The following is a 26,135-nucleotide window of genomic DNA, read 5'->3' on the forward strand; positions in this document are numbered from 1 at the left end:
AGATAGCACAGATTTTAGATTCTCACACAATATGTCTGATACAAAAAGGTATTTTCTAAGTGAAGTCTTTTCTCTGTACTGTTGCAATATAGGTAATTTGTGAAAAGCCAGATTTGTGATGAATTTTTCTTTCCAAAGGGTTGAGTGAGTTTGTACTAAGCATTTTTGTGCCTGTGCACCAGAAAAAAATCACTTGGAGCAAAAAGTTAAACAGCTTTATTTTATTGTCCTCATTACCTTGTAATTTTATGCTCATCTGGATGTGGCTAAATATGGGATTGTGTAGTTGACTGCTTATATTAGCTAAATGTATGGTTGAACATTATGGGTGTCCTTTTCAATTGTATTTCCAATCCTAAACATCTCCTTAAACATCTCTAGTCCTTTTAAGATAATGAGTGTATAGTTACATTTTCTGCCTGGTTCAGAATGTCTTTGTTTCCATCAGCCTTCCTATTTTTTTGTGTACCTTTTTGCAGCAAATTTTGCAAACACATTGCAGAATACAATGAGTGTATACCAACACTTCCTCTGTTGTCCAAATGTGTCCAACCAGCACTTTGAATGCTACCAGCAAAGCCCAGATCCCTGGCCCTCTCTTCCTTCACGTTCAGAAAACTCCCTGGTTGTTTTCTGTCATCCTTCTCATTAAATTTGTATGTTCAGCAAAGCATTTGCTTACACTAGACTCAAACATCTGACTCTCTATGGAACTGTGACTGAGGTGGACGTGTTTGTCGTTTTCATGAGTCATCAAGATCCCCCCCCACCCCTTTGAGTACCCATCTGTGCCTGTGTACCAGGGCCCTCAAAACACTGAGAGGTTTTAATGGCGAGTACAAGTGGCCAGTGGTGTATGTGTATGTGTGTGTGTCGGTAAGGGAAATCCTACAATGTCTCACAATAGACAGTCCAGGTGCTTTGCAGCCCTCAGCGCATGAATAATTCAATTAGGACCCAGCCAAAGGAGTAGCACATATAGTATATAGTATACTGTAGTACACACCGCACACTAGCAGAATCAGACACACCCATTTTCAATGGTAGTGCAGTGTTACATGTCAGCACGGCTTGTCATAAACTAGTCAAACATGAGTGACAACTTAATTATTAATCCAAAAAAAATATGTCTATCACGGTGAATCAGAGACCTTGTACATGTGTTTAATGTTTAATTACAAATTTATTGCAAATATAGAAATAGATCTTTTGTACAGAAATCGCAAAGGGAAAAAATGTCAATATCAGCAACAAATAATGAAAGAAAGAAAAAAGCCAAGAATTGTTCCCATCATCCAAACCTTCATTTTGTCTTTCCCTTTTGGTCTCTAAACATTACCAAATGTAGAGCTGAAACCAGAAGGGAGAGTCACATAAGATTTGAATAGAATATGACCATGGGACTTTTAATTTCATACAGTGATGGTCCTTTTTTAGCTCTTGCCTTTTAAGACTAAAAGACCACCTGATACTGTTAACCTGGCAAGAGCCATATTTTGACACAAATGTTACATACATGGCCAAATAGGAACTAAAATCATATGATATTGATGTGAGAATTTGCTTTGGCCCTTGGCCTTAGGGACAGATGGTGGTTATACTTTAACACTTCAGTTGAATAGGGTAGGATCATAGAAATACTGTTATTTTTAAGGGGCTATTCATACTATTTATACCTATTTTCAATTGGTAAGACAGTGAAATGCCTCTAATCTCAGTTACTTGTGAATGCTTTTGCAAAGGGAAATGAACATGTCACTAAAATGTGTCACTGAAGCAAAAGGAATGCAATGGTTCAACCACTGAAACACATTGTATATTCTTCATCTGCACTGTACTTTTCTCAAATGTGTCCTGTAGCTTTTTGGTGTGTGACATTGTGCAGTGGCATGTGGAAAGTTGTATCCCTAAACTCAAAGGAATTAGAGCTCAAATCACTGATTACTGACTGAGTAGGTTATGATATCCCTAATCCTTCCTGAATAATTGTCATCATCATGTTTATTTAATAGTACATGTCTCTGCATCATGTGTAAATAAACGTTAAATGTTGCTGCAAGGCCAAAACACTATTAGCTTTTGAACAAATCAATCCACAGAATTTCCTGAGTCGAGGATGGCCCCTCTTCCCTGCCTTCTCTCTGTGGACTGACAACCATTTTCGGTAGTCTCTGAGTTTTCAATCTCTGGCACTGACAAGGCCAATCATTCTGCCTTTGGGAGTACCACAGCACTGGATTGTGTGTTCGGAATGGCAATGGATGCCCAGCCTCTGCTATCTGTGAGTGTAGAAAACATGAACATGGATCAGAATGATGGGTTCTGACACTGGACAGCATCTGCTCTCACTGCAATGGGACCTTTTGACATCTGGGGTTTAGAGAAATGAGAGCTCTGAGTTACAGATTAGCCTCCAGTACTAATAAACAACAATATCCTTATCAGACTACAGTGCAATTTTACCCAATTAAAACATAACTCTACAAACATGCTAATAATGTAATATATCATGGCCATGTTGACCAGCTGAGGACCAGACTTTGCCCAGAGGTTAATGCATTTAATTTTCTCTTTGTAACTGACACGAGGAGGCCTCTTAAGGTTTTGGCAAAGGCTCCGCCACAAAACAGGCTATATATCTCAGTTGGCGAGTCTTATAGTATCACTGCAGAATGTAAAGATGGCTATGACTCATAGTTTGCTGTCATTGCATGGACCCTAATGCAATAACTAATAGATCAGCAGAGCTGCAGTACGTGTTACTAACACATTATTGGATGGGTGCTAAATGAAATGTACTCAACACACCTTTATGCCTCATGCCCCCTTTAAAGGCTCTAAAACAGATGAATATTAGATGTTTTTGAGTGCTGTGGAATATAAATGTTCATCTGTTGACTTTCTTATAATTATAAGAACCTCAGTTTTTGGGGTAAGATATAGCTTTAGCTCATATAGTGGTACCTATCAATTCTTTTTGTCTCAAGTCAACATACAGTCTTTTCTGTGTACACAAAAAGCATGTAAAAGAGTGTATAAATAAAATACATGGATATAAGGCGAATTCAATTAACTAGTTGGCTAAGGCTGAGGGAGAAGCTGCTGATGCTGCATTGATTTGCCAGTGACTTCTAATTGATGGATTGGGATTAGGTTAAGACCATTAGACAATCTGTGTGTAATTGCATCACTTCAGCACACTCTTCTTTGAACATGTATTCTCATATATTATGTCCCTTAACTGGAAAAACATGTACTGATTTTTTTCCATAAAGGAGACAGCTAAGTTAAGAGAAAATACAACCACAAACTGTGACAGGGCCGGCCTCAAGCCAAAGAAGATAGCTCTGCATGTCTGCCATGGAGAATAATCTTTGTAATGGAGAAGAATAGAGTGCAGTTTCTCGTAACTTAATGGATGTAAACACCCACCAGCCTCAAACATTTTTACCCCCTCTTTGCACTGCATACTCCACCAGCCTGTGGCTAACAGAGTAGCAATGGTAACTGCAGTGTCAGTATACAATACAATCACCCAAATGAAAACCAATAGGTAGGAATGTAATATAAAACGTCACAGAGAATAAAAAACAGCTAAAACCTAAATGTTCAAATCAAAGGTACTTGACAATACTGTATTTCAGCCCCTACAGTTTTTGTTTTCAATGTACGTCCACTCATTGTACACAACAATATATTTTTGTCTCTCAAAAAATACAGGGAATCATGCAAATATAACAACTTTTCTTTTATGTAGTACACTATGTTAAGCTTTCTCTGTTCTTAAACCTTTATAACATATATCATTGCAAGTAATAAAAGTCAATCCCTTGGATCCCAATAACCCCCCCCCCAAAAAAAAAGAAAGAAACACACAAACATATCAAGAGATCAGGCTGAGTATAAAACATCCATAGAAGCATTTTTAACCTTAGCGTTTTTTTTTCTTTTATATAGTGTACAAAATTCACAGATATTTCACAGATTATTTAAGTCCTTTGTCCATCTTTGGAAACTAAACCTTGCAGAGTTAATGCATATTGTGTCAGTGTAAATAAACATTTGTGTGTGTAAAACGTGTTGTCATGAAATACAGGGTCCAATCAGGTGGCGAACCTTAGCCCAATTTGGCTTACTTACAGGATTTTCAAATGCTCTTCTGCTCAGAAAATCAATTATATAGAATTACCAGAGGTTTCTCTACCTTAAATGCTTTTCCATCTCATAAAAGCTGACAATGAAATTCAAAATCCATCCCTGTGCAGACTACATGAATGTTTTTGAGCTTAGAATAGCTCACAGGCATAGCTTTATTTATTTTACCAGCATGATTGTTCAGTTAGATATTAGACATTTCTAGTCTGCTACATTCTGATGAAGACTTTTAGTTGTCAGTGAATGCTTTCAGCATAAACAAACAAGGCTATTAATTTTGAGATTGTTTTAAACTCTTTTTTTTAGAGTGCTTGGCAGTTGAGAAGGCAGCGTTGGCAGTGCTCAGCCCATCAGAGCTGCCTCGTAAAGTGTGAAGAGTGACCAAGAAATCCGTCACGCCAAGACATATTTCATTTGTCTCAACTGACTTCCTTTTTCATTCTTTAGATAAATACAAATTCACATTTAAGAGCAACATTAAAAATGGCATGCATTTAATTTTTATCACATAAGCCCTTCTTCTGTGGCTATCATGAGTAGACACACAGTATAGTTTCCCATTTCTCAAATTTGGCACATTATCCACACAGGCTAATCTCCCACACAGTAAGCTAATTGACTTAATAGACTATTAGACAAAAGGTCTAAAGATACCAAATAAAAGGATTAGTACCCACTGTCAGTGCTAATACCTACCTGCCTTAAAATTAAGTGTGAATGAAGCTGTCCTTCTTAAGTCTTTAAAGGAGGGTTGCTTTCAGTCGTGAGAAATGCTGAAGTTTCTGAATGTTTTGTAAGAATTGTTCCCACAATATGCTTCTGTTGTGCCTGCACGTGTGTGTGTGTGTGCGCGTTTTAGTGTAGCCATGCTTCCACATCTTTTATCCCAGATGTCTGCCTGCATTCAGCTGAAATCCCTCTTATTGCTCCATTCACTTTGAAGACCTTGCCCATTACCTGCCTTACAGGAAAAGAGTAATTTTAGTTTAGTCAGACTGTGAGTCATTCTGACTAATTTTTTTATGTTCCATTTATGCCATCTACTCTTGGTGTGTGTGTGTGTGTGTGTGTGTGCATGTGTTGGGGAGTTGAAGGGAGTAGAGGGAGAAAAATGTTTAAAAATCACTCTAATATGCCACGTAATCAACAGCCTGAAAAAAACAAGTTTGCTGTTGGTGTGAACAAGTCGGCATGGGTTATTCACCATGTGTCTTTTTTCCTGGTCATGACTCATTTCTTTTATTTACTCTACATTACAAATCTCTCTTTCTACCTATATCATTCTCCTGTTGCTTCTCTCTAGGTCTTGATACCACTTCGCTCTTAGTTAATAGGTTATCATCACCCACATTTTTCTGTAATGTCGGAATGACAGTAATGTGCATTGTAATATGCTCAATGATAGGACTGGTCCTGTGTCATCAGTCAATAACTATTATAGCTCATAATATACAATGGATGCCTGTGTGTATTTAAACATACTGCTGTGACGCTGGGCATTGTTTTGGGCATACACAGATTATCGGTTTTAAATCTACAGATTTGTGTACATTTTTCTTCTTCATTGTAAGAAGATGATCCATTAAATGAAGTATAGCATCCACAGATTACCCTCAAATGATGATGACCGCTCATTGAAGCAATGTGTTACTTTGACTGAGAGGGTTTCAAGCATGGATCACACGGGTAAAAAGTGCACTGTGTCATGGGAAGACTGAAACCTTTTACTGTGGTCTTTACTAATGGAAGCATTTAACTCCTTTAGTAATTTAGAAACTGATTAGACATAAATCCACACCGCATTTTGGGCTCTGATTCATTATTTAAGAAACTAGAGTTTAGTTTAATTGGGCCAGACTTTAAATATAAGAGAGCATCAAAGGATTAACATGTCAGAAACTAAAAAAGCATCTGTGATTTTCTGGTGGTATACTGAGATAGGGGAAGTAACCTTGAGCCAGCCTCCCACAAAAGGATTAAACATTAATAGCACATTAGATGGCTTTCTCACGTCTGGCTTTCCTGTGGCTCTGAGACAAACAACAAGGACGGTGCTACAAAAAGGACCATTGATCTCTGAGTGAGCCACCCTCTAGGGGTTCAGCAAGGATATGCGCTGAGAAGGAAGAGAAGGGGTTTTTGTTTGATGCTGGCTTTGTGGGACAAAAAACAGGTATGATGACATTGCTAATGTTTTGTGGTTCTGCTTGAGTTTTTAGTAATTCAGCTGATAAATTATTGAGCTGGTGATTACCAAGATATAAACTGACTGTCCGATAACTACAACAGAAAAATAAAACTTTATTAATTGCCCCTAAAGCTCCAAGACCAATTAACACAACTGTTTGGTCTAAACCACCAATAAATGCTTTGCTTGAGGGGAGCAAGTAATAATTAACAGCAGAAGTTTATTTGGTAGTGCAGCACTGACCACTTTGAAAAAAAAAGTTTTTCAGCCTCTTTTGTTAATATTTGTACCTATTTTTACTGCTATTTGAAAATTGCTTTGACAGTATCGCCCGTCAAATTTGAATTTTGTGTAAACTAGTCTTCACTTCCATTTTGCATGACTCTCTTGTGGCTATTTAGGCAGCAGGTTTTCAAGTAATTATTAATGATGAGAAACACAATATCCCCTCCAACTACAGCAATAGCACTTATTTGAGCTACGGTGCAAACACTGTTTATACATCATTAGAAAGATTGGCACACAAACACTGAAAATGTTCTCTGTTGGGCCGTTAATGCTGCTTCATCATAGAGATTCATTCAAACATGAGCAGAAGAGCACTTGAACGTACATCTGTCCCCTGACAATCTATTTCCTGAAAAATACATTAGTGTGTTAAATATGTTAATTAAAATAGAAAATGTATTAAATGAAAAGTCATCCATGAAAACAGTAATAATCAGGATTTTCTGTCACATTACATTTTGTCAGGTAGATGAACATAAATGACAGCTGAAATGATCCTGACATTACTGAACATTTTGAATTTGCAGTTACTCAGTGTCCATTTCTGTAAACTTGTTATGGCAGTTGAGGATCTGGGGAGTTAAACACACCAAGTTCCCTCTGTGGGATTAGGTACTCTTAGAACGTACCAGCAAAGAAATTCCTTTCCTCTGATTTGGTGAAAGTCTGAGTCAATCACAGTAACAAGTTCCTTTGGAAACTTTGTTATCTCAGATTATAGGACATCAGCAGGAGACTAAACATTTCCAAGACTGCATGTTCATCACATGGTGCTTTATCATATAAAGAAGGCTGATGGGGTGGTGCATCCCAGACACGTTATTACTAAAAGATGAAAGTGAAGCTCTTGAGCTCATGTGGTCCATTCAATTGTAAACACTCACAGCAGAACACTGACTCCAAGGTTTATGACCTCTGACCCTGACTGTATGCACACCTTTTAATAAAACAAGTAAAAAGAGATAGATGTTTTATGAAAACAAAGAGGGAGGAAGAAGAAATACATAGATCAATATGGAGATAACATTACACACCATTGTTTCACATTTGAATTCTCATTCCTGTTCAACCTGCATTTATTCGGAGGAGTCAAGCGCATGCTAAAAATCAACTGCTCAAAAAAAAAAAGAAAAGCAGTGTTGATATGTGCTGTGCAGACCCAAGTCCTGCCTGCAATAAAGGCAATGTCTGACTTTTCTCATTTAATGAAATGGAACAGGTCACATTCAGTGCCCTGCTCATGCCAAACCCATATCCCATTGAACCTGTGGGAGCAGGGAAGGTGGTTGGAGGTGGGCCAAATAACATCATCCACAAGTAAGTGAGCATCAAGAGAGATAAAAAAATTTCCTGAAATTAAACATGTCACTATAACTTATTTTCTCTTGAATATAGCTCAGAACAAAAATGTGGAGCAAGGACCACTGATTCAGTTTTCACATTTTTAGGGTAGGATGTCTCAGATTGTGTATGTTAGCTGATGATGCGAAAATTCAACAGCTACACAGCACTTTGGGTAAGAAGGATGCCTTTTGTCAGAATGCCAGGCAAGGACACTCATTTAGGAAAATCATAATTCAATCATTTCAATAGAAAAGGCCAGGTGGATGGATAATACTTTTCATGAATGGAGATTAGATTATGACTATGTTAGCAAGAGGCACTGCGCTACTGTGGTATATCTGAGCATCACGGTCATGTGATGTATGTCTGGGAAAACACAATGACCATTGTTGATATTTGTACATTTGTCCATGCCATTAATAATCTAGAAATGTTTAGACATCCAACCACTGGGAAAGATATTGACAACTTTTAATTTAAGTCAGTTTGGGCATATACAATATAATCTGACAAGGCATGCCAACACCCACTTACACTAACCACTGTATACCACACAGCCACACACACAGTCATGAGGCGTAAAGTGCAAGCGAACATGCCTGTCACAAGTTGGCTCAAAAAGTTATCAACGGACAACAATAGTATTAATTTCCAGAACAGAACAGACAAGTTGGCAGTAATTAGAAGTGTCCTTTCCCTCTGTGCCTCATTCAGTTTTCATGTTAGAGAAAGGATTTGGAATGTACTGTGGTGCTCAATGATGCAAATAGATTTCCCCATAACATGTTTGTAATCTACTTACATTCACAGTGGCTGCAGTAAATTTTTTATATCCTTGCTTGTCTTCCCTTTTTTCTTTTATACAGCCTCTCGCTAACAATTTCTCTTGGTCCCTGTCACATATGGTTCACATCTCTCATGCCTTTTTGTAAGGGGATTGTGTGAGCTCATCTGTCTATTAGTTAAATTTCCCTATTGTAAAGGTAAGTAGCATCTAATTACCTTCATTAAGGGAACATTATTTTGCCCTCAGTACTCCTTCAAATTCAGAGATGGAAGTAACAAATTACATATACGTGTACTTTTTCAATGTTTGAATGAAATTTTACTTTTAGCTAAGTGTATTTTAAATTAAGTAAAGTAGTTCGCTACATTTGTACATCCATCCATTACTGAGTAAAATATTAAATTTATCTTTAAGAAGATCAACGGGGGAAAAAAATTGACTTTGACCAGACACCAATCAAATGCATTGCATCAAAAACTGGCCAACCAGACTTACTTTCTGGTTTGCCAGAAGCTAACTGTTCAGTTCAGTACGCTTTACACCTCTGTTCAAATTACGCTCACAATTCTGATCATTACATGGGCAAATGCTGTACAGTTTTGGACAGCTGTGGGGCAACATTCTGTACATCACCCATTGAGCCATGCGAGTGTTAGTTGGAAAGATGTATTGAACACTGCGGTGCAATCACAGCACTGTTTTATGCTAAGGTTCTCATGATTTCCTTATGCTGCAAGACCTTCAAGCCCACTTGACTGTTTTCTCTTTGTTTATTTGTTCATTTCTTTCCAATATATCCTTTATTTCTGTGTGATAGATGCTATTGAAATGCAAATACCTCAGCCGCATGAAGTATCTCGTGGAAGAGAGATAGGGCCTGCATTTGACAACTCTGTTCTCTAATCAACATGTTGTCACTTGTAATAGAGCACAGATCCAACCCCCATCATCCAAGTGCACACTGCAAATTGATACAGCACCCAATACAAAACAGGAAATAACATTTTGGATCACACAAGCTTAAAATGAAGGGCATCAACAGTTACCTTCTGTGATTACCCATAGATGAAAACATGGCACTGATAAAGATGTTCCATATGATCACAAAATGTGATCACTCAAAGAGTACTAAATTACACAGTTGGCATTTGCTCCCTGTGCTATGAATAAAACCCACAAACACTAAATGAGAATGATCCAGAAATGGTGCTACAATGAAGTGTAAAATAAAACTAAAATAAAACTCACATATCCCAGGCACAGTTTCAAAGTCCTTGCTTTTAGAACAATATTCTATACACCTAGCATGCCAAAAATAACCCAAAGGCAAAGTTTCATTCTACATTTTCCCCATTTTTCTCTGGCCCACAGGCCTATCAGGGAAAGAAGTATCGAAACTCTTTTTCTGTCAATGCTTATCTCTGGTCCCCCAGTCACAGCTTCTGCTGTGCTGACACACCCTTCCAATAATCAAGGATATCATGCAGGTCCTCGCCTTTAGCGAACTGCACCTTTTTTCGAAGGGCATTTCCAGCCGTCACATAACAGGCCTCATCCCGCTGGCCTTTCCGGTAGGGACGAAAGCGCTCCCAGATCCGCAGTGAGCTCTCTGAGGAGTACTCTGGGCTGGAGGAGTAGCCAGAGTAGCTGGAATGGTGGCGGGCAGGAGAAAGCTGGGAGTAAGACGCTGCATCCCTGCGGGAGCGTGTCAAGGGCTTTAGGAAGGAAACCCTCTGGGCTGGGGAGCCCTGGTGGGAGCCTTCATAGTAGAGAGCTGGGACAGAGTGGCGGTGCTCCGAGCAGTGGTAGTCCTGTTGCACCTCCAGCTGCTGCTGTTGTTGTTGTTGTATTTGTTGCTGTTGATGGTAATGGTGTGGCTTCTGGCTGTCCTGATGTTGGGCACCAACACCACCACTGTCGCAACCACCACCACCCCCTCCACCGCAGCTCCCACTCCCCACTAAAGGTAGCCTCTCCAGGGGCTCCCCACAGCCCACGGGACTGGCCCGGTCTGGGTACTGCTGCTGTTGTTGATTACAGGCATCCGGGCTCCTTGGCTCAGGAACATCCAGGCTATACACCCTTGCTCCTCCACGTTCCCTGTCCCGACCCATGGAGCCACAAGAGGTGGTGCTGCACTGTTTCTTGACAGCATTTACAATAACCACAGCTGCATCTGCACTCATTTGCCGCTGAATGGGACGTACAGCAGTGGCTGGTGGAGGGGGCCTGTAGGGGGGAGTGACAACAAAACCACCACCACTGATTCCTGGTCGCTCAGAGAGAGGGGCATTCAAGGCAGGGAGTGGAGGCGGAGGGGGTATTTTGTTGGTAGCAATGACATGGCATGTGTCTGTCACCCCTTGGGAGAGTGGGATTAGGCCACGAGTAAGGGAGGATGTGCTGGTGGGGGGAGGTGAGGTGGGATTGGAGGAGGCTGTGGGGTTAGTAGAAGCCCCTGAAGCAGCAACTGCTGCTGCATCCAGTTTCAATGCATCAATGCAGTTGTTAATGATCTGGTTAACCTTGTCCACCTCCATGGCAATGGTGGAAATCTCTGATGCAGAACCATGTCCGTCATCATCTGAGTCATCCCCAACATCAGTTCCATCATCATCCCTCAAGTCCCCCCCCCTCATCCCTCCATGCCCCCCATCTCCCATCCTCTCCATCCCTGCCCCTCCAGTTCTGATATCCATATAATTTCCTTTACTTGTAGCCATAGCCTCTGAAAAGGCAGTGGCCATCTTTTCCACTTGCGGGATAGATGAAAGTCTGGAGGAACTGGTGTTGGCTGAGTGGAGCATTCCCGAGCTAGAGGATGTGGACATGGGAAGTTTGCCTCCATGGTGGTGCTGATACTGGTGATGTTCTCTGGACTGCTCCTGAAGTTTGTGGACTGCCGATGGATCATTTGCCACTGCTGCTGCCACCTCTGGTCCATAGCGCATTTCCAGAATAGTTTTCTTGACACAGATGGACTTCTTCTTCTCATCATGCATCCGTTTCTTACGCAGACAATAGTAGACGAGGCCTAAAACAATGAGCATGCCAAAAAGGCAGCCCACAATGGTCATTATGTAGTGAGTAGTGGTGGAAGGTGTGGGGAGCATGTCATCTTGATTTTGAGCCCGAGTAGAAAACTGGACGCAGGTGTGGTTGTAACGTTGAGAGTTGCGGATGGATGCTACACAGAAAGTGTAATTGGTGTGCGGCTTGAGCTTGTTGAGGGTGATCATCTCCTTCTTGTTTTTCAAATTCATGACGTCAGACACGTATGTGTGGTTGTACTGAGTTAGAATATACATTTTGCTGTAGGGCCTTGGAATCTGCACAAGCAGAGAGGCTGATGACAAGGAGACATGATGGAGCTTGATGCTGGGAATGAAGCTGTGTTCAGTAGATGAGGAAGAGGTGGTAGGCTGGTTGTACGGCCCCACACCACCGAACATCTCTGGTCCGAGCCCAGAAGGACCATCCAGATCTGGTGGGAGAGAGGTCATTCCTGGAATCATCACTCCATTTCGGCAGTGATGGTACAAAATGTTTTTGGCATTCCGACCAGCATGGCCAGCGGCGATAAGTAAGGGGAAGCCAAACATCTCCCGGGGCGTCTCACACTGGAGGCGGTCATAGGTGTGTGTTACATTGTTGAAGGACTCCAACCAGGTTAGGAAGCTATAAAGATCACAGCCACAATGGAATGGATTTGCTGCCAGTTCACACACCATCAGCCGACTGAGGACTGTGAATGTGGATGGGTCAATGCGGGTAAGTTTGTTGGATGACAGGTCAATGCTGCTGAGGCTGGGACACTCCCAGAATGCATTGCTGGCAATAACCTCAATGAGATTGTGCTGGAGGAAGAGGCATTGCATGCGGCCAAGCCCTCTCATCATACCCTCAGTTAAGTTCATCAACTTGTTGTAGCCCAACTGAAGAACCTGAAAAAAACACAAAAGTTTAAATGTGTTACTTTGTGGGTCCAGGTTTTGTCATAATTTGTACTGTTGATAATAACATTTTAATTCAACTTGGATACTGGATTCGGTCATGATGCAGCATTTTCTAGAACAGAGATCAGAAGGGCAAGCAACACAAGTGGTACAAAAAATTTGTGTTGAAAAACTTTCTGTTAAAATTTGTCATTGCTCATCTGTGCACATGTTCCATACAAATTAAATATTATAGACTGTCCTCTCACTTTCAGTTTCATGTCCTTGTACTGTAGGTTGTTTAGATAATATGGTAAAATTGGGGTTTTGTTGTCACTCTGTGTTACTTGTCCAGTTGATTCTGTGTCTAAGCAATGTCTCAGATTTCATTCATCAAGTTGTTGAGTAAAATATTTTCATGCCCAATACAGGTTGTAAAAACAATAATGTACACTTAGACTAGGAGAACGTCTTTAACCAAGTATTTGGTTCTTTAATGATTATCAGTACGCTCACCCCCATGTCTGAGTTGTTTGGAATATTATGCCTGCAACTGAGTTTACTGAGGAAAATTATAATGAAACACTGTTACCATCACGCATAATACTATTTTATTAATTATGGTCTCCTTCTAACGCATGTTTCATACATTCAGCAAAAAAAATCACTACAATAAAATGTCCCACTCAATTTCAAAATAAAATAAAGAAATTCCACTGAATTGTAGTTCAATGACATGTTAAAAAAGTGGTGGTTTCAAACTAAGTTCTAATGCATTCTGAACAATATTCTTGTGTTAAGCTCAAATATTTTATCATCTATGTCCTCATCACCTGTAGGTTGGCTTGTCCTGCAAATGCTCCATCCTCAATATAGCTGATTTCATTCTTGGTGAGGTTGAGGTCAGTCAGGTTGGTGAAACGGTACATGGAGCTGAAGAGCACAGCTTTCAGCTTGTTCTCATTCAATCTCAAGTCATGGACCGTGTTGTTGATGTGCTGGGGGATAGTCTCGTACGGCGGCTGGTTCTGACTGCAGATAGCCAGCCATACATAGCCTTTGTCTCCCTCAATGAGCCAGCAGTCCCCGTTCACCATGTTTGGAAAGTGGGAGAAGAATAGGAGGGAGGGAAGAATAAGAAGAAGGAGAGTGGAGGTGGTAGAAGCACCCTGCATGATGCAGATGAAAAGAAATGAGAAAGAGGGGAAGCTATAATTATTAAGTAGAGAAACGTAGGGGGAGGAAGGAATGGAGGTTGTGTTTTGGGGAGAAAGGGTAGCAACAGAGGTTGCTAGGATAGATTTCCAAAGAGGAGAAGGGTCTGGGTTGGGTGCTGAAAAAGGGGTGAAGGCTTTACAATGCCAGTCACAGCTTTATGGCCATCATGGCGATTAGCAGTGGACCCATGTTATGTCATATCTTGATGGGCTGCAATGTGGGGTGCCACAGCTTGTCTTCATAGTCTCTCCTTAGACTTCCGCTGTGACTGACAAATGGATGAACCCTTGGAATAATGGAGAATCTGTAGAGGAGAATATAACAAAAGAAACATAAGAAAATAGCAAAAGCAATATAGTGTGATAGATATGATACATGATGGCAAAAAGTGTTACACATAGATATTATACTGCCCGCACTTTGCCTATATTGCTTGCGCTCTTTGCACAAATGAAAACAATCTTGAATCATAAATCTAAATGAATGGTAACATTTCATTGTCTCAGAATCATTCTATTCACTGCACCTGCAGGCATCCAAAAATCAATCTCACTTTTCCACAGAGCTTGTTATACACTTTTTTCTTCAGCTGGTGTTCTTTCTCATCATGTAAATATATGCATGTAGCATTACCCCAACAGGTCCCTTTTTGGCTGCGTCTGCACTTAGTCATCCCCCCTTTTGTCCACCACCTCATAAGGCTATGAGGTCATCAAGTTCAGTCATCAAAGGGGAGGATCACTTTTTTAAACACAAAGAGCAGCATTAATCACCCAAATGCACATTGTCTCCACAGACATTTCTTGTTATGACACTATCCTGCCAAAACCTAAGCTCTGTATCCCATCTGCATGTCATTTGAATAGCAGTCAAGCGTTTACATAAGGAGAGGATTAGCTGCCTGTTGCATCACGATAGACATTGTCCTCTTGCCGATGCAGCAGCTGGGGAAAACATACTTACAATTACACACACATTACACAAACATGCACACTAAGATGGACACATGCTCTCAGACAAGCATGCGCATGTGTAGACATACACACTCAAACAAATGCATGTCCTCATTTAAGAGTATGCATGTATGCTCACAGGCGCATACAAGTCAAAGCTATCAAGATTAATTCTGAACATACTAGTGGTATGCTGTCTATGATATTATACAATTTATTTTGTCTATCTATGTGTAGTAGTCTCTCATTTTATGTCTTTCATCCCACATCATCTCCATTTTACATTTTCTTGATTTCCATCGTCATTCCATGAAAACAACAATGAAAATCTGTCTCTCTTTCTCTGATGAACAGGCCAAAATTTCTTCCTTGTGCTCCAAATTCAGACTTCTTTCTAATTCCGACAGAGAATTGAACTCATTCCAGTCTATTCTGGTCCACGCTCCCCGGAGTTACCAGCAGAGAATCAGGTCCAACCTCTTTTTTTAATCTACTTAATACTACAGAAAATTGTAATACCTAAAGCATGTGTGAAATGTTACATTATTATGTAGATCTAATTACCTTAGGCACCTGCTAGGTTAACTGTCTCCTCTTATTAATCAGATGCAAGGCAAAGGAGATACAACACGTGTGGCTGTCAATGTGGTCTCAGTGGTTGTGAATGACAGATTGATATAACAGATGGATATAAAGACAAAGCTGCATCAAAATGCGTATAATCTGGTCACAAGCAGACAGCCAGAAAACAGGTGTGAATGTACCCACAAATCACTGTGGATGCATGAAGTTTCAATCACCATTATAGCCACACTGAGTAATCTATTTGATTTGATTTGTCCCTGACTGCACTAAAAAGGACCACTTAGTCAACTTTGTGGTAAGCTATAGCACAACAAACATCCCATTCATGGTTGATGGAGATATTATTAGCCTAAACATTCATGCTAAGTCTGTTCAGAGGTGCTTATTGAAGACCTTTGTGAACTGCAATCAATCGAAACTGGATCCTGACCAGCATAAGCATTGGCAATTCTTCCTGGGGTCCACCATACATACAGTCAAACACATTTATACACACTACAGCCACATAAATGCAACAAACAAAAAAGCTTGTCTCATTGAATTAACAGTCAAGTACATATGGAAGGGAAACAAAATTGTCATCCTTTCAACAGACATTAAGCCAAACAAAATTATATATCACTCACAATTCCTCACAAATTCATGGCAAACTTGATGTTTTTTTTTCTTCTTTATACAAATAAATAGTAATTCTTAGTAAACATAAATCCTTGTCTAAATGGCAATGAAGGAATTTCTCATTATCTGCCAAGGGGGATTTCTACTTTCACCCAGTTTTACATTTTATTTCTTTCACCATTTTTTCCTAGTTTACACACACACAATTCAGTTATGGTTCCTGAAATATTTGGAGATGCCGTTTTAATTTGCTTTATAATTCTCTTGAACAATATGCACTGGCAATGAATTCCACCTGACCATGGCTCTGTGCATGACTGTTTTCTGTTATACTTGTTTTCGCTTTAGGTGGCATGAACCTTCTTTCTGTTGCATAAAATAACAAATTGGGCACAGGACAAGAGTTAGATACCAACAATAATATTGCCAAAATTTGTGACATACTACTAATGTTGCACCGTCAAATTTGTGTTTTTCATATGAAGAAAGTTTTATGTTGGAAGGGCTCTACGATACTGTATTAAGTATACTGGCTCACAACATGTGGGGGGAAAAGGGGGGGGTGGGGAAACAAAGCTGTCTTTGCAGGTCCTGTTACTAGTCCAGGAGAAGGTTACAGACAAATGGAAATGTTTTTAGCACCATACGTAACAAAAACCACTTAACATTCATATATATGTATATATTTGTGTATACCAAATCAATCAAATTTTATTGTATTTTCTCCTATATAATAAATTCAGTAATTTTGATTTGCAAAATCACAAAAAAAAAACTTAGCTCAGTTGGGACTGCCATATTTTGAAATCTTCACCCCAACACCTGCACATACTATCAGCACAATTATAGATATTCAAATTTTGATTTGTTCCACTGTTCCTGTACCAGTCTTGCCTGATATCAGACATAATTGTCAACTTGTTACACTCCATTTCCATCTTCAGTCTGACATTGCCTCCACTCTAATCAATTTCCATGGGGTAGGGGGATTCAATTTTCTCTAACCAATCACTAGAGACCTGGTTTTGCTGGGGTTTTAAGAGCGGAGCGAAGTAAAAACTACGATGTCAGGTGATATTGAGAAGACATGCTGTCTATGTAAAATAAAGTTGCAGTGCCTGTCTTCTCTATAGCAGTCACCATTGTTGTTATTACTCCTCCTTAGTTCCGGCGCACACCTTGATAACGCTTGACAACAGCTTGACAACGACATTGGTCCCGCCCGTGGTGCTGACTGGCTAATCATTAGTCTCCTCATGGCGCTAATTGGATTATTGCTATTTCAACCGAGAAACTGCTGTGTCATGACATGATGCCAGACCAGAATCAGTCAACTCGGTGGAGTGGGCGGATTCAAAGGTATGGACCCAGGCAAGCATGTTCAATCTGAAAGCGTTGTGCACCGTTTTGCTATGGTTTTGGGGTTAAGCAACATGTTTCCTCAAAACGGGGTGCAATGATGTGCAACACCGCTGTATTAAAAAGGTAGTGCAGTGCTCTTGCGTATACAACAGGATGTTCAACGCACCGCCATTTCCATTTAAATAAGCGTTTTGCAACGTTTTGTCAAGGCTGAACACAGCCCTGGTCTCTATGCAGCCCTGCACACATGCATGTATTGGGACACTCCCTTGCAATCGATTGTCTTGCTCTCACTCTGTTATCTGAGGTTCATCCCCTCCACTTGAGATGTGATCTCATTTGCTGCTCCACATAGTTAAACCCAGAGGGTTCACATGAGGGAGGCAGGAAGCACAGTAAGTCTGTATGTGTGTGTGTTTAGGGATATCATTACATAATTAGGAATATAGGACATGCAGAACACCTGTCTCAAAGGGAAAGAGCATGGCTCATAACACTGATCCATTTGTAACTATGAAAATGTAGGACACAAGATCAAACTTTTTCCTTCACTGCTGCATACTGCTGCTGTGCATTTTAAGATTCAATTCTATGAAAATTATGAGATATATTGTCTTTTTGTGTACATGCTACTTCACAATTTGATAACTTGATAACACAATATACACATTATTTTTGTAATTTTATATTTTTGTAAAATATCTTTATATAAAACATTTAATGGGAGTTATTTTTGACCTGCACTTGTGGAGCAAATACGGTCATCTAATCTGAGTAGATCACAGCAGCATGTTTAAATTCTTGGAAAGTAACAGGTGAACAGGTGGTACAAGGGTAGCTGCAGGTGTCTGACTGTCCTACTTCCACCTTTTCCAGAAATACATCAAGTAACACAAATCCTCCATTTTCAAAAGCCTCATCTTCAAATAATTGAATTACTGCCATGCACCACAAAGAGCATACAACTGGAGTTACTAATTGAACATCATTCATTGGCACACTTTAACCACTGACTGTAAGTAGGGCTTGTAAACAGTCTTGGACCCAAACACTCAAGAACAGCACACACACACACATACACCTATCCCCTCATGTGATACAGATGTGGGTTACTCAATGTACATGCTCATATTGATCCTCACTGTTTCTATGGAAACACACTTATGATTGACAGTGCCAATTAAGACTAATGCTAACAGAATAGGATATTGTAGGCATTCGCATGAAATCAGCGTGTCTCTTCTGCTTCATTAGCCACAATGATGAAAGTCCTCCCTGAATTCTAATAGCATCCAAATGAACATTGACTGTGACAGGTGTTGGAATTGGAAAGGGTCCATATCTCTTCTATTACCAACATGACTCTTGGAGCTGAGCCACTGTCAGTCCAAATGTAAATGTATTTACTGGGACCTCTTGTGCTGCTGGCTGCATATGATGCTGTCATTCAGAATTGTGTCACCTGCGAATTATATGTACCCATTGAGCTGACATAAGAGGCACATGAAAGTGCAGGGCAAATTTGCACGGTGCCTTTCATTCAATTTCTGCTCACAATCTGTGTGTAATTAGCGTCTGATTTACTCAGGCAGCAGCTCATTACACAATCAGACAAGGACCTCCTGCCTTCCAGGTGCATTCTGAGAATTAAGAAGAGCACTATAGATTTATCTGAGATCAGCAAGGTCAAAAAGAATTATCAAGTTGTGGTGATGTTGAAGTAGAAATACTAATTAATAAAGTAAGGGGACAAATGACATTCTAAAACATTTACATTATTTCTGATTCAAATATAATAATAATATTCAGTCATGGAGACGCGTGTTACACTAATCTAGTGGGAGTGAACAGTACAGTGCCATGTAGTTTGGTTGTTAGAAGTGTTCGGCTGCTGATGGCAGACATAATGTCAATGGAACTTTTACACTTGTTTTGAATTATATAACATAACGATAAACATAATTTTATAAAACATGTTGTATAAATGAACTCAACACATTTGTTCTTTGGATAATGTGAATTCATGTTTTGTTTGTGAGTGTTCACAAAGCACAATGACATTTCCCTAGGCAGTGGCAGCCACAACATCCCAGTGTTTTGCTGATGCTGGTGTTTGATTTAGAAATAAAGAAATAAAAAAAAAACATAAACAGGGTTAGAATATTGTAAGTAAAAAAAGAACAAAGAAAGGAAGGACACAATAGCTTAACACCTGTTGCTAAATCGGAGGAAACCAGGAAAACACTTAGTAGCTCTCAACTCCAGCAGCTAACACTAAGAATTCCTGCCAAGCAATCTTAAGGGCATCAAAGAAGGTTCGACAGTATCAAATAGCTGCTGGTGCTGAGGATTCTGGATCTGACTTAATTGCCAAAACAACCATTAAAGAAGATTAAAACACAAAATATAAAATGCTATAAAATGGAGAAACAATCACAGAATAGTGCCTGATACACAATAAAAAAAGATTTTCCATTAAACATGTCTTTTGTTGATTGATCATGTTTTGCCCAAACCTGTTTTTCTGAGGTGATACTGATTGACCCTTCACAATTTCACTCTATTCATCATGGTGCTAAACTGAATTGATTGATTCATTCTACCGTGAGTCAGAAGACCTTAGACAGACTTAAAAGACTGATATAAAGTGGGTGCGCCAAGCCAGCCCTGTCTCCTAGAAATTCCGTTTATATACAACTAATTTGCAACAGCAAATATGTTTTTAGGGAAATGTAATGCTGACCGAATTACATTTTCTATTAACATAACATAACAATAACATGAGGAAATGTTAATTAATTAATGTACCTGGCAGGTCGTAATAATGTTAATACTGAACGTGTCAGTAAAATGTTCACTGACAACATATTTTATTTGTTTTCTGCAAAAAACAAAATTCTGCAATATACTATCCACTCATTGTGACTACAGCATTATTCAATATATTTATGGTTGTGTTATTGACATTTAACCAAAATCACAATCTTTTCCTAACATTAACCAAAGGGCTGTTGTTGCCTAAACTTAACAGTAGGAGTCTGGATGTGAACCCTGGATTCTGGTGTGACAATCCTGCACTTTGTAAGACAGCCATCCACTCCAACCACCTCGCAACTCCAGCATGGTACATGACTGTACTGTTTCATTCACTAAAAGAAATGCACTCTCTGAACATAATCCAGGCAGCGATTACGTTGTCACCACAACGTAATTAGGAAAACAATTTAGCAATACACAAACATCATATCTAGGAGACAGGGTTGGCCAAGCAATTCAAGTGCTCATTTCAGGCAAAGGCAATATGAAGGGAAGATAAAAATTAAACAGCATTGTATGGCAATGAGAATGTTTCTATGGACATACAGTTATTTAAACAAATCTATTCTTAGTGTGTTTCCATTGTAAGGCCAAACCTATTGCTCCCTTCTTCCTTTCTGACCTTAAAAAAAGGGATTTGAACCGACAACCCCTCTGAGTGTCCACAGGCTGATGTCATGACCTTGAATGAATCCTATTTTTATTCACTACAGTGATTTGGGAAAGACTCAGGTCACTGTGGTAACTGCTTTGCCAATGGGGCATGATGGGGTGTTTAGCTGATGGTTCAGTGATTTTCATGACAGAAGAAGAATACAGTACTCAAAACACACATGTAAACACAAAGACACACATGCATACCCACCCACAGTGGATGTCTTTCTGAACCTGTGTAGGAGGGGGAACAAAGGGACAGCTGTTGCAAGAGCAGAGCAAAGGACTTGGATTGCCCCCCAAATATCTTGGGTCATGTTGTAGAAAGCTTTTCAGCATGTAGCTGAAAGTGTGTGTGTGTGTGTGTGTGTGTGTGTGTGTGTGTGTGTGTGTGTGTGTGTTCGCTGACTACAGTGACCAGTTTGCCTCCCTGGCATTTGACTGACACATGTTTATCACGAGCAACCCCCACAGACAAGAATCTCCTAAAACTCCTTGTTCTGTCTACGCCTGCTTTTTGCTCTTTATCTTCCTCCTCCAAGGTCTCTCTAGATCTCTCTACTCTCCCGCTCTCCCTCTCTCCCTCTACCTCTTTTTGTCTCTCACCTCCTCTAATCCCTCCACAAGCCTTGATATGTGATCCTGTCTCTTAATTTCCTTCACGTTGTCTCTTTCTCACCTCTCCCTGTATCTCTCTCTTTCCATCAGTCTGCAATGTTGTTATACTGTACTTTCTTCTCGTCCAGGCCAGTTCCCTGGAGTACATTCAGTGTAGTGCAGGGAGGTTGGGGGTGTGAGCAAGACACTCTTTCCTCTCCACTTCACACAGGGCTTAGAGATGAGACAAACACAACTACAGACAGATGAGGCTCCTCTGAGAGCTTCACGGTGTATATGTGTGAGTGGAACAGATCATTTCTCAGTGGCCATACGAGGAATCTGATAAAAGCAGCATTACTACTTTGTCAAGCAGTGCTGAACAAAATGTTGCTTCATATACAATATGTATGTATATCTATATTTACAATGTTTGCCTATACATAAAAAGCTACATTAATTGATGTTTAGACCATCTTGCCTTTTTTCCCATGCCTTGAACAGCTATTGCTCAAGTAGGATAGAAAAATGTAGGAAGGTATAAATAAATGAGGAAGATGAAAATGGAAAAACAGAAAGAGAGGAGAGAGGGAGAAAGAGAGAAAGGGCAATGGGAGCGACAGCTAAGTAAGAACCGATGAGATGCTGCGTTTGATCTTTGATTCCTCCACAATCTTTTTCACAGCCACAAAGAACAGAGACAAAGTCACAGATGCTGAAACACAAATCACCTTAGATGCACTGTGCTATTATGATGATGATGAAGGCTGCAAAAAGCCCAACTTTGGAGAGTGAGGTAGCAGTACAAGCAGACAGAGAGAAAAAAGGCAGAAAGGAATGAAAGGGATAGTAGGGGAAAGAGTGTTCTAACTACCTCTCTCAGGTTTGATCTATAATTCATATTTCATCGTCATGTACGCCTTGAGAAGATCCTTCCAACTTCTCTCTTCTTTTTCTTTTTATACCTGTCTCACGTTTTCTCTGTCCTTTCTGACCTTCTCTGTGTGTTTGTGTCTATATCTGTTTGCCAGTGTTTGACTTTTAGACCACTGTCATCTGTGGCTGCTCATGCATGACATCATATCCATTTCCTGAAAGCCTCACAGGAAGAAGAAGTGATGCAATGGAGCGTGACAGAAAAGGGCCCAAAGGTCTGGGGCTAAATGAAGCAGAGCACCTAAAAAACCCAACTGACCACTATATCACCAATACTACCATGGTTTCTTTTCCACCCCAAATGGGTGGGCGCAAGGCCAGGGGACGTGGTTCCATGGTGAGGCTTGGGCCTGTGAGATCAAGGGGCGGTGGAAGAGTTTCTGGTAGAGAACCAGGATAGGTACCACCAAGAGCTGGGGGTTAAAGCCAGAAAGAGTTGGGGGTTGAAAATCAAGAGCAGTTATGGCAACCATGTGGAAAGAAGCAGATTGTTTCTGCTAGGAGCTAGGATTTGGGGAATAGCAGCAGAGAGAAGCAGAACATGTGGCTTGGACCCGGGTAACACAGAGGCCGAGGGAAAACAGAAATTGGATGATGTGAACTACAAAGGGTGGTGGGGATAACTCAGTGATTGAGGTCAGTGAAATGTCAAAGATTTAAGCCTGGGCAACAATGCCATTGAACGCAGAATGGAATCATGGACCTGCAGTAGAACATTATGGAAATGCTCTCTACACTACAAAAATGTGCATTTACATGCCTTAGCAGGTATGGGGTAGGGTGATGAAAGGTCTTTCAAAAGCTTTCTTGCTGGCCCTCAAGAACAGCAGAGGTGAATGTAGCCTAAATATTAGGGAAGCAAGATTTAAACTTGTCTGTTACAGATTCAAATCTTCAAATCAACAGGATCAAATCCATAATAGTCATGGTCAGAAAAGTGAATAACTATCTAAAGCTTAAAGATTGTAGCTGCAACTCCAACAGTTATCAAAGGCCAACATGTGGCCCAGCACTGAAAACATATTATTGACAATGACCCACATCTGCCCCAGCTAGAATCTACCACCAGCTATAATGTTTTTAAGTCCCTCCCTCGGCTCAATAAGTCTGACATGCTCAGACATGAGGTCTCTGAACAGAAATAGTCAAGTGATCCAAGAAACACCTTCAAGACGAATTGAAAATAGAAGAAAAAAAACTGTTCAACTAGTCATTACTTAATACAAAAAACAGTCAATCAGGTAATTGGATACCAACATCAATTGACAGAAAAGTCAAATAAGGCACCATGTATCTCAGTGTCGTTTCAATGATATAGATATGTGTATAAATAATCAACAGACAGCCATTAAGGTAAGCCAAAGGTGTTTGAATTTCAACACCTACAGAATCAATAGATATAGATGTTGAAACTGAATGCATTTTGTTCAGCTATCTGTGCTGTGTGGAAAAGAAGAAGCTTGAAAGAAATTAATAGGAAATTCAGTACAATTTGTGAATCAATTTGTGGATAAACAAATCTAACAACAACTGACTGGGAAAGTGGGCAGGGCTTAAATTACTGCTCAACAGACCTGTTTGCAGCTAGTGAAAATGAATGGATAAAGTAAAGCCCCAGATAGACAGGATTTATCTCTCCAGGGGAAGTCGAATGATTTCAATATTGCATGGGATCATCAGTAATTTTAATCCCATAAAAGTGCATATTGTGTATGATTTTCTCCGGCTATACTACAGTATTAATTATAGTCCCAAATACCTTCAGTTTTATGTCAGTTTGTTGGACATGTAAAAAAGAAAATACATACTGTAGCTCTGAGCTCTACGAATCAGGAAACATCTGTTATTCATCACAACTCAATCAGTTCTCTCCTGTTTCTTTCTACAGTATCCACAATCACAAAATTTAAGCTTTCTAGGTTGAATATTTTGCTAGGCATGAAAAAATGGCCCTTCTTCAAAAGGATAAAAATAGCTCAACAATAAGAGGAGTGTATCTGCTTATACCTTTCCTTCATGATGTGCTGTTTTAGAATAATCACAACTAACATTTCTTTCTAACATTTATATTATGTAATATGGTGCCTTGGCTATCCTACACAGAATGCAGGCATCATATACCTATCGGTCATAGCTTATAGAGTTTATTGATTTTCCTCTGGCTAGAATGTCCTGGAGGTTTTTCATTTGCAGAAACTTAATAGATTCATGTTTGCTAACATGAACTCTGACAAACACACATAGAATCTATTACAAGAATGTCACTTTTCATCCATACACACAAACACACATGCATATATTGTGGGGGCAGCTGTGGGTTTAACATTTACTGTTTCTTACATACAAGACCACAAGCCGCACTCTCGATCAAAGCACAATACATTTGGCACTACAAATGCATCTGTTATCCTACCCACTTGCACCAGTGCTGTCATAGCAACAATTTATCACTGCTGGAGGCACAAAAGCACAATCACTTCTTAAGGAGCATGGGAACCAATAATGCATAAAATATGGAAGAGGAAGAGAGGGAGAAACTGATATATATATAGAGATATAAGTACATTTCAAGTTGGAAAGGTTTTTAAAAGAAGAAATTGAGAGATGAAAATAATGAGAATGGTATGGAGAGCAAAAGCACCACAGGAGAGATGGATGTGTGGAAAGAGTAAAGGGGGAATGGATAATAAACGCAGGACATGGCGTGTCAAGAGAATGGATGAAGAATGATGGTGCAGGCAATGATGAATCAGCAGTAACCTGCATACAGCAAAATGCTGTGCTCACAAAATAGCAGCTCCACAATCATATTCATATCTCTTTTTGTGGAGATTCTCACAACCCAGAGATGGAGGCAGTAATCATTTGGCCAACACTTCTCTATGGCAGACTTGATATGGGTAGAGTGGTGCAGCACTGCCATTGAGATGTGTGAATGCACTGCTAGGCATTATGTGTTCAATAACTTTTGATGTTAGATTTTGATTAGTTTTGCCTTCCCTGTGATAAACTGGCAAGCTGTCGAGGGTGTACCCCGCCTCTTGTCCAACGTGTGCTGGGATAGACTCCAGCTCCCAACAACCCAGAACAGGATTAGTAGTTTAGAAAATGCATGGATGGATGGATTGTGATCAGTTTTGACTCCCCAAATCAGTGAAGGGCTGAAACTATTCTACTTAAAGGCAAACAAAAAGGTCACCCACAGTGTTTGTAATCAAAGGAATCATACTGTATCTTGAGTTTGTGGCTGACGTGGCTGAAATGACATGGCAGCTCATTGGAATGAACATGATGAGGTTATTTCTGAATATAACACCCCATCAAGATGCACCTGTCATCTTCTGGAACATTTAACTACAAAGGACTTGTGTTTGCATTTCTGTGTGTGCATGTGTGCACATTTCCATGAAGACGAACCTACAAACCCACTTGGGAGCGCAATGCTCAGTGCAGAGTATTTATGTGTGAGTCATGAATATTCTAGATGTCTAATTTCAACTCGTAATATTGAGGAAATTCATTGGCAAGCCTGAAGGTAAACCACCATGCTAAAAGAAAGTCAAAAGGGAGAAAGAGCAGGTAAGGAATACAGTTTGTACTTTTAATCAAATAAAAAAATTATTTGCTTTGTTTCCAGAAGGTTAACAACCTAACCTTTCCTTTTACACAACTAGATGTGAATTATTGGGTTGACTTGT

The 26,135-nt window shown here is 39.9% G+C and overlaps 1 protein-coding gene across 3 annotated transcripts in view; it reads right to left on the reverse strand.

Annotated features, from left to right (window-relative positions):
- The window catches only part of LOC122868467 (protein phosphatase 1 regulatory subunit 29), a 91,925-nt gene that overhangs the window by 12,439 nt on the left and 53,351 nt on the right, over nt 1-26,135 (reverse strand). For 2 of the 3 annotated variants that reach the window (XM_044180450.1, XM_044180451.1), the window contains 2 exons: nt 13,531-14,219; nt 10,274-12,706 (listed from right to left, as the gene is read on the reverse strand). In XM_044180450.1, coding sequence (XP_044036385.1) covers nt 10,274-12,706; nt 13,531-13,872 — 2,775 coding nt within the window. In that variant the 5' untranslated portion in view covers nt 13,873-14,219. Of the gene's footprint in view, nt 1-1,163; nt 12,707-13,530; nt 14,220-26,135 lie in introns of those variants that run through there. The other variant, XM_044180452.1, reaches the window with a different exon arrangement.

The sequence above is a fragment of the Siniperca chuatsi genome, linkage group LG21, assembly GCF_020085105.1.
Source record: "Siniperca chuatsi isolate FFG_IHB_CAS linkage group LG21, ASM2008510v1, whole genome shotgun sequence".
NCBI classification, from domain to species: Eukaryota; Metazoa; Chordata; class Actinopteri; order Centrarchiformes; family Sinipercidae; genus Siniperca; species Siniperca chuatsi.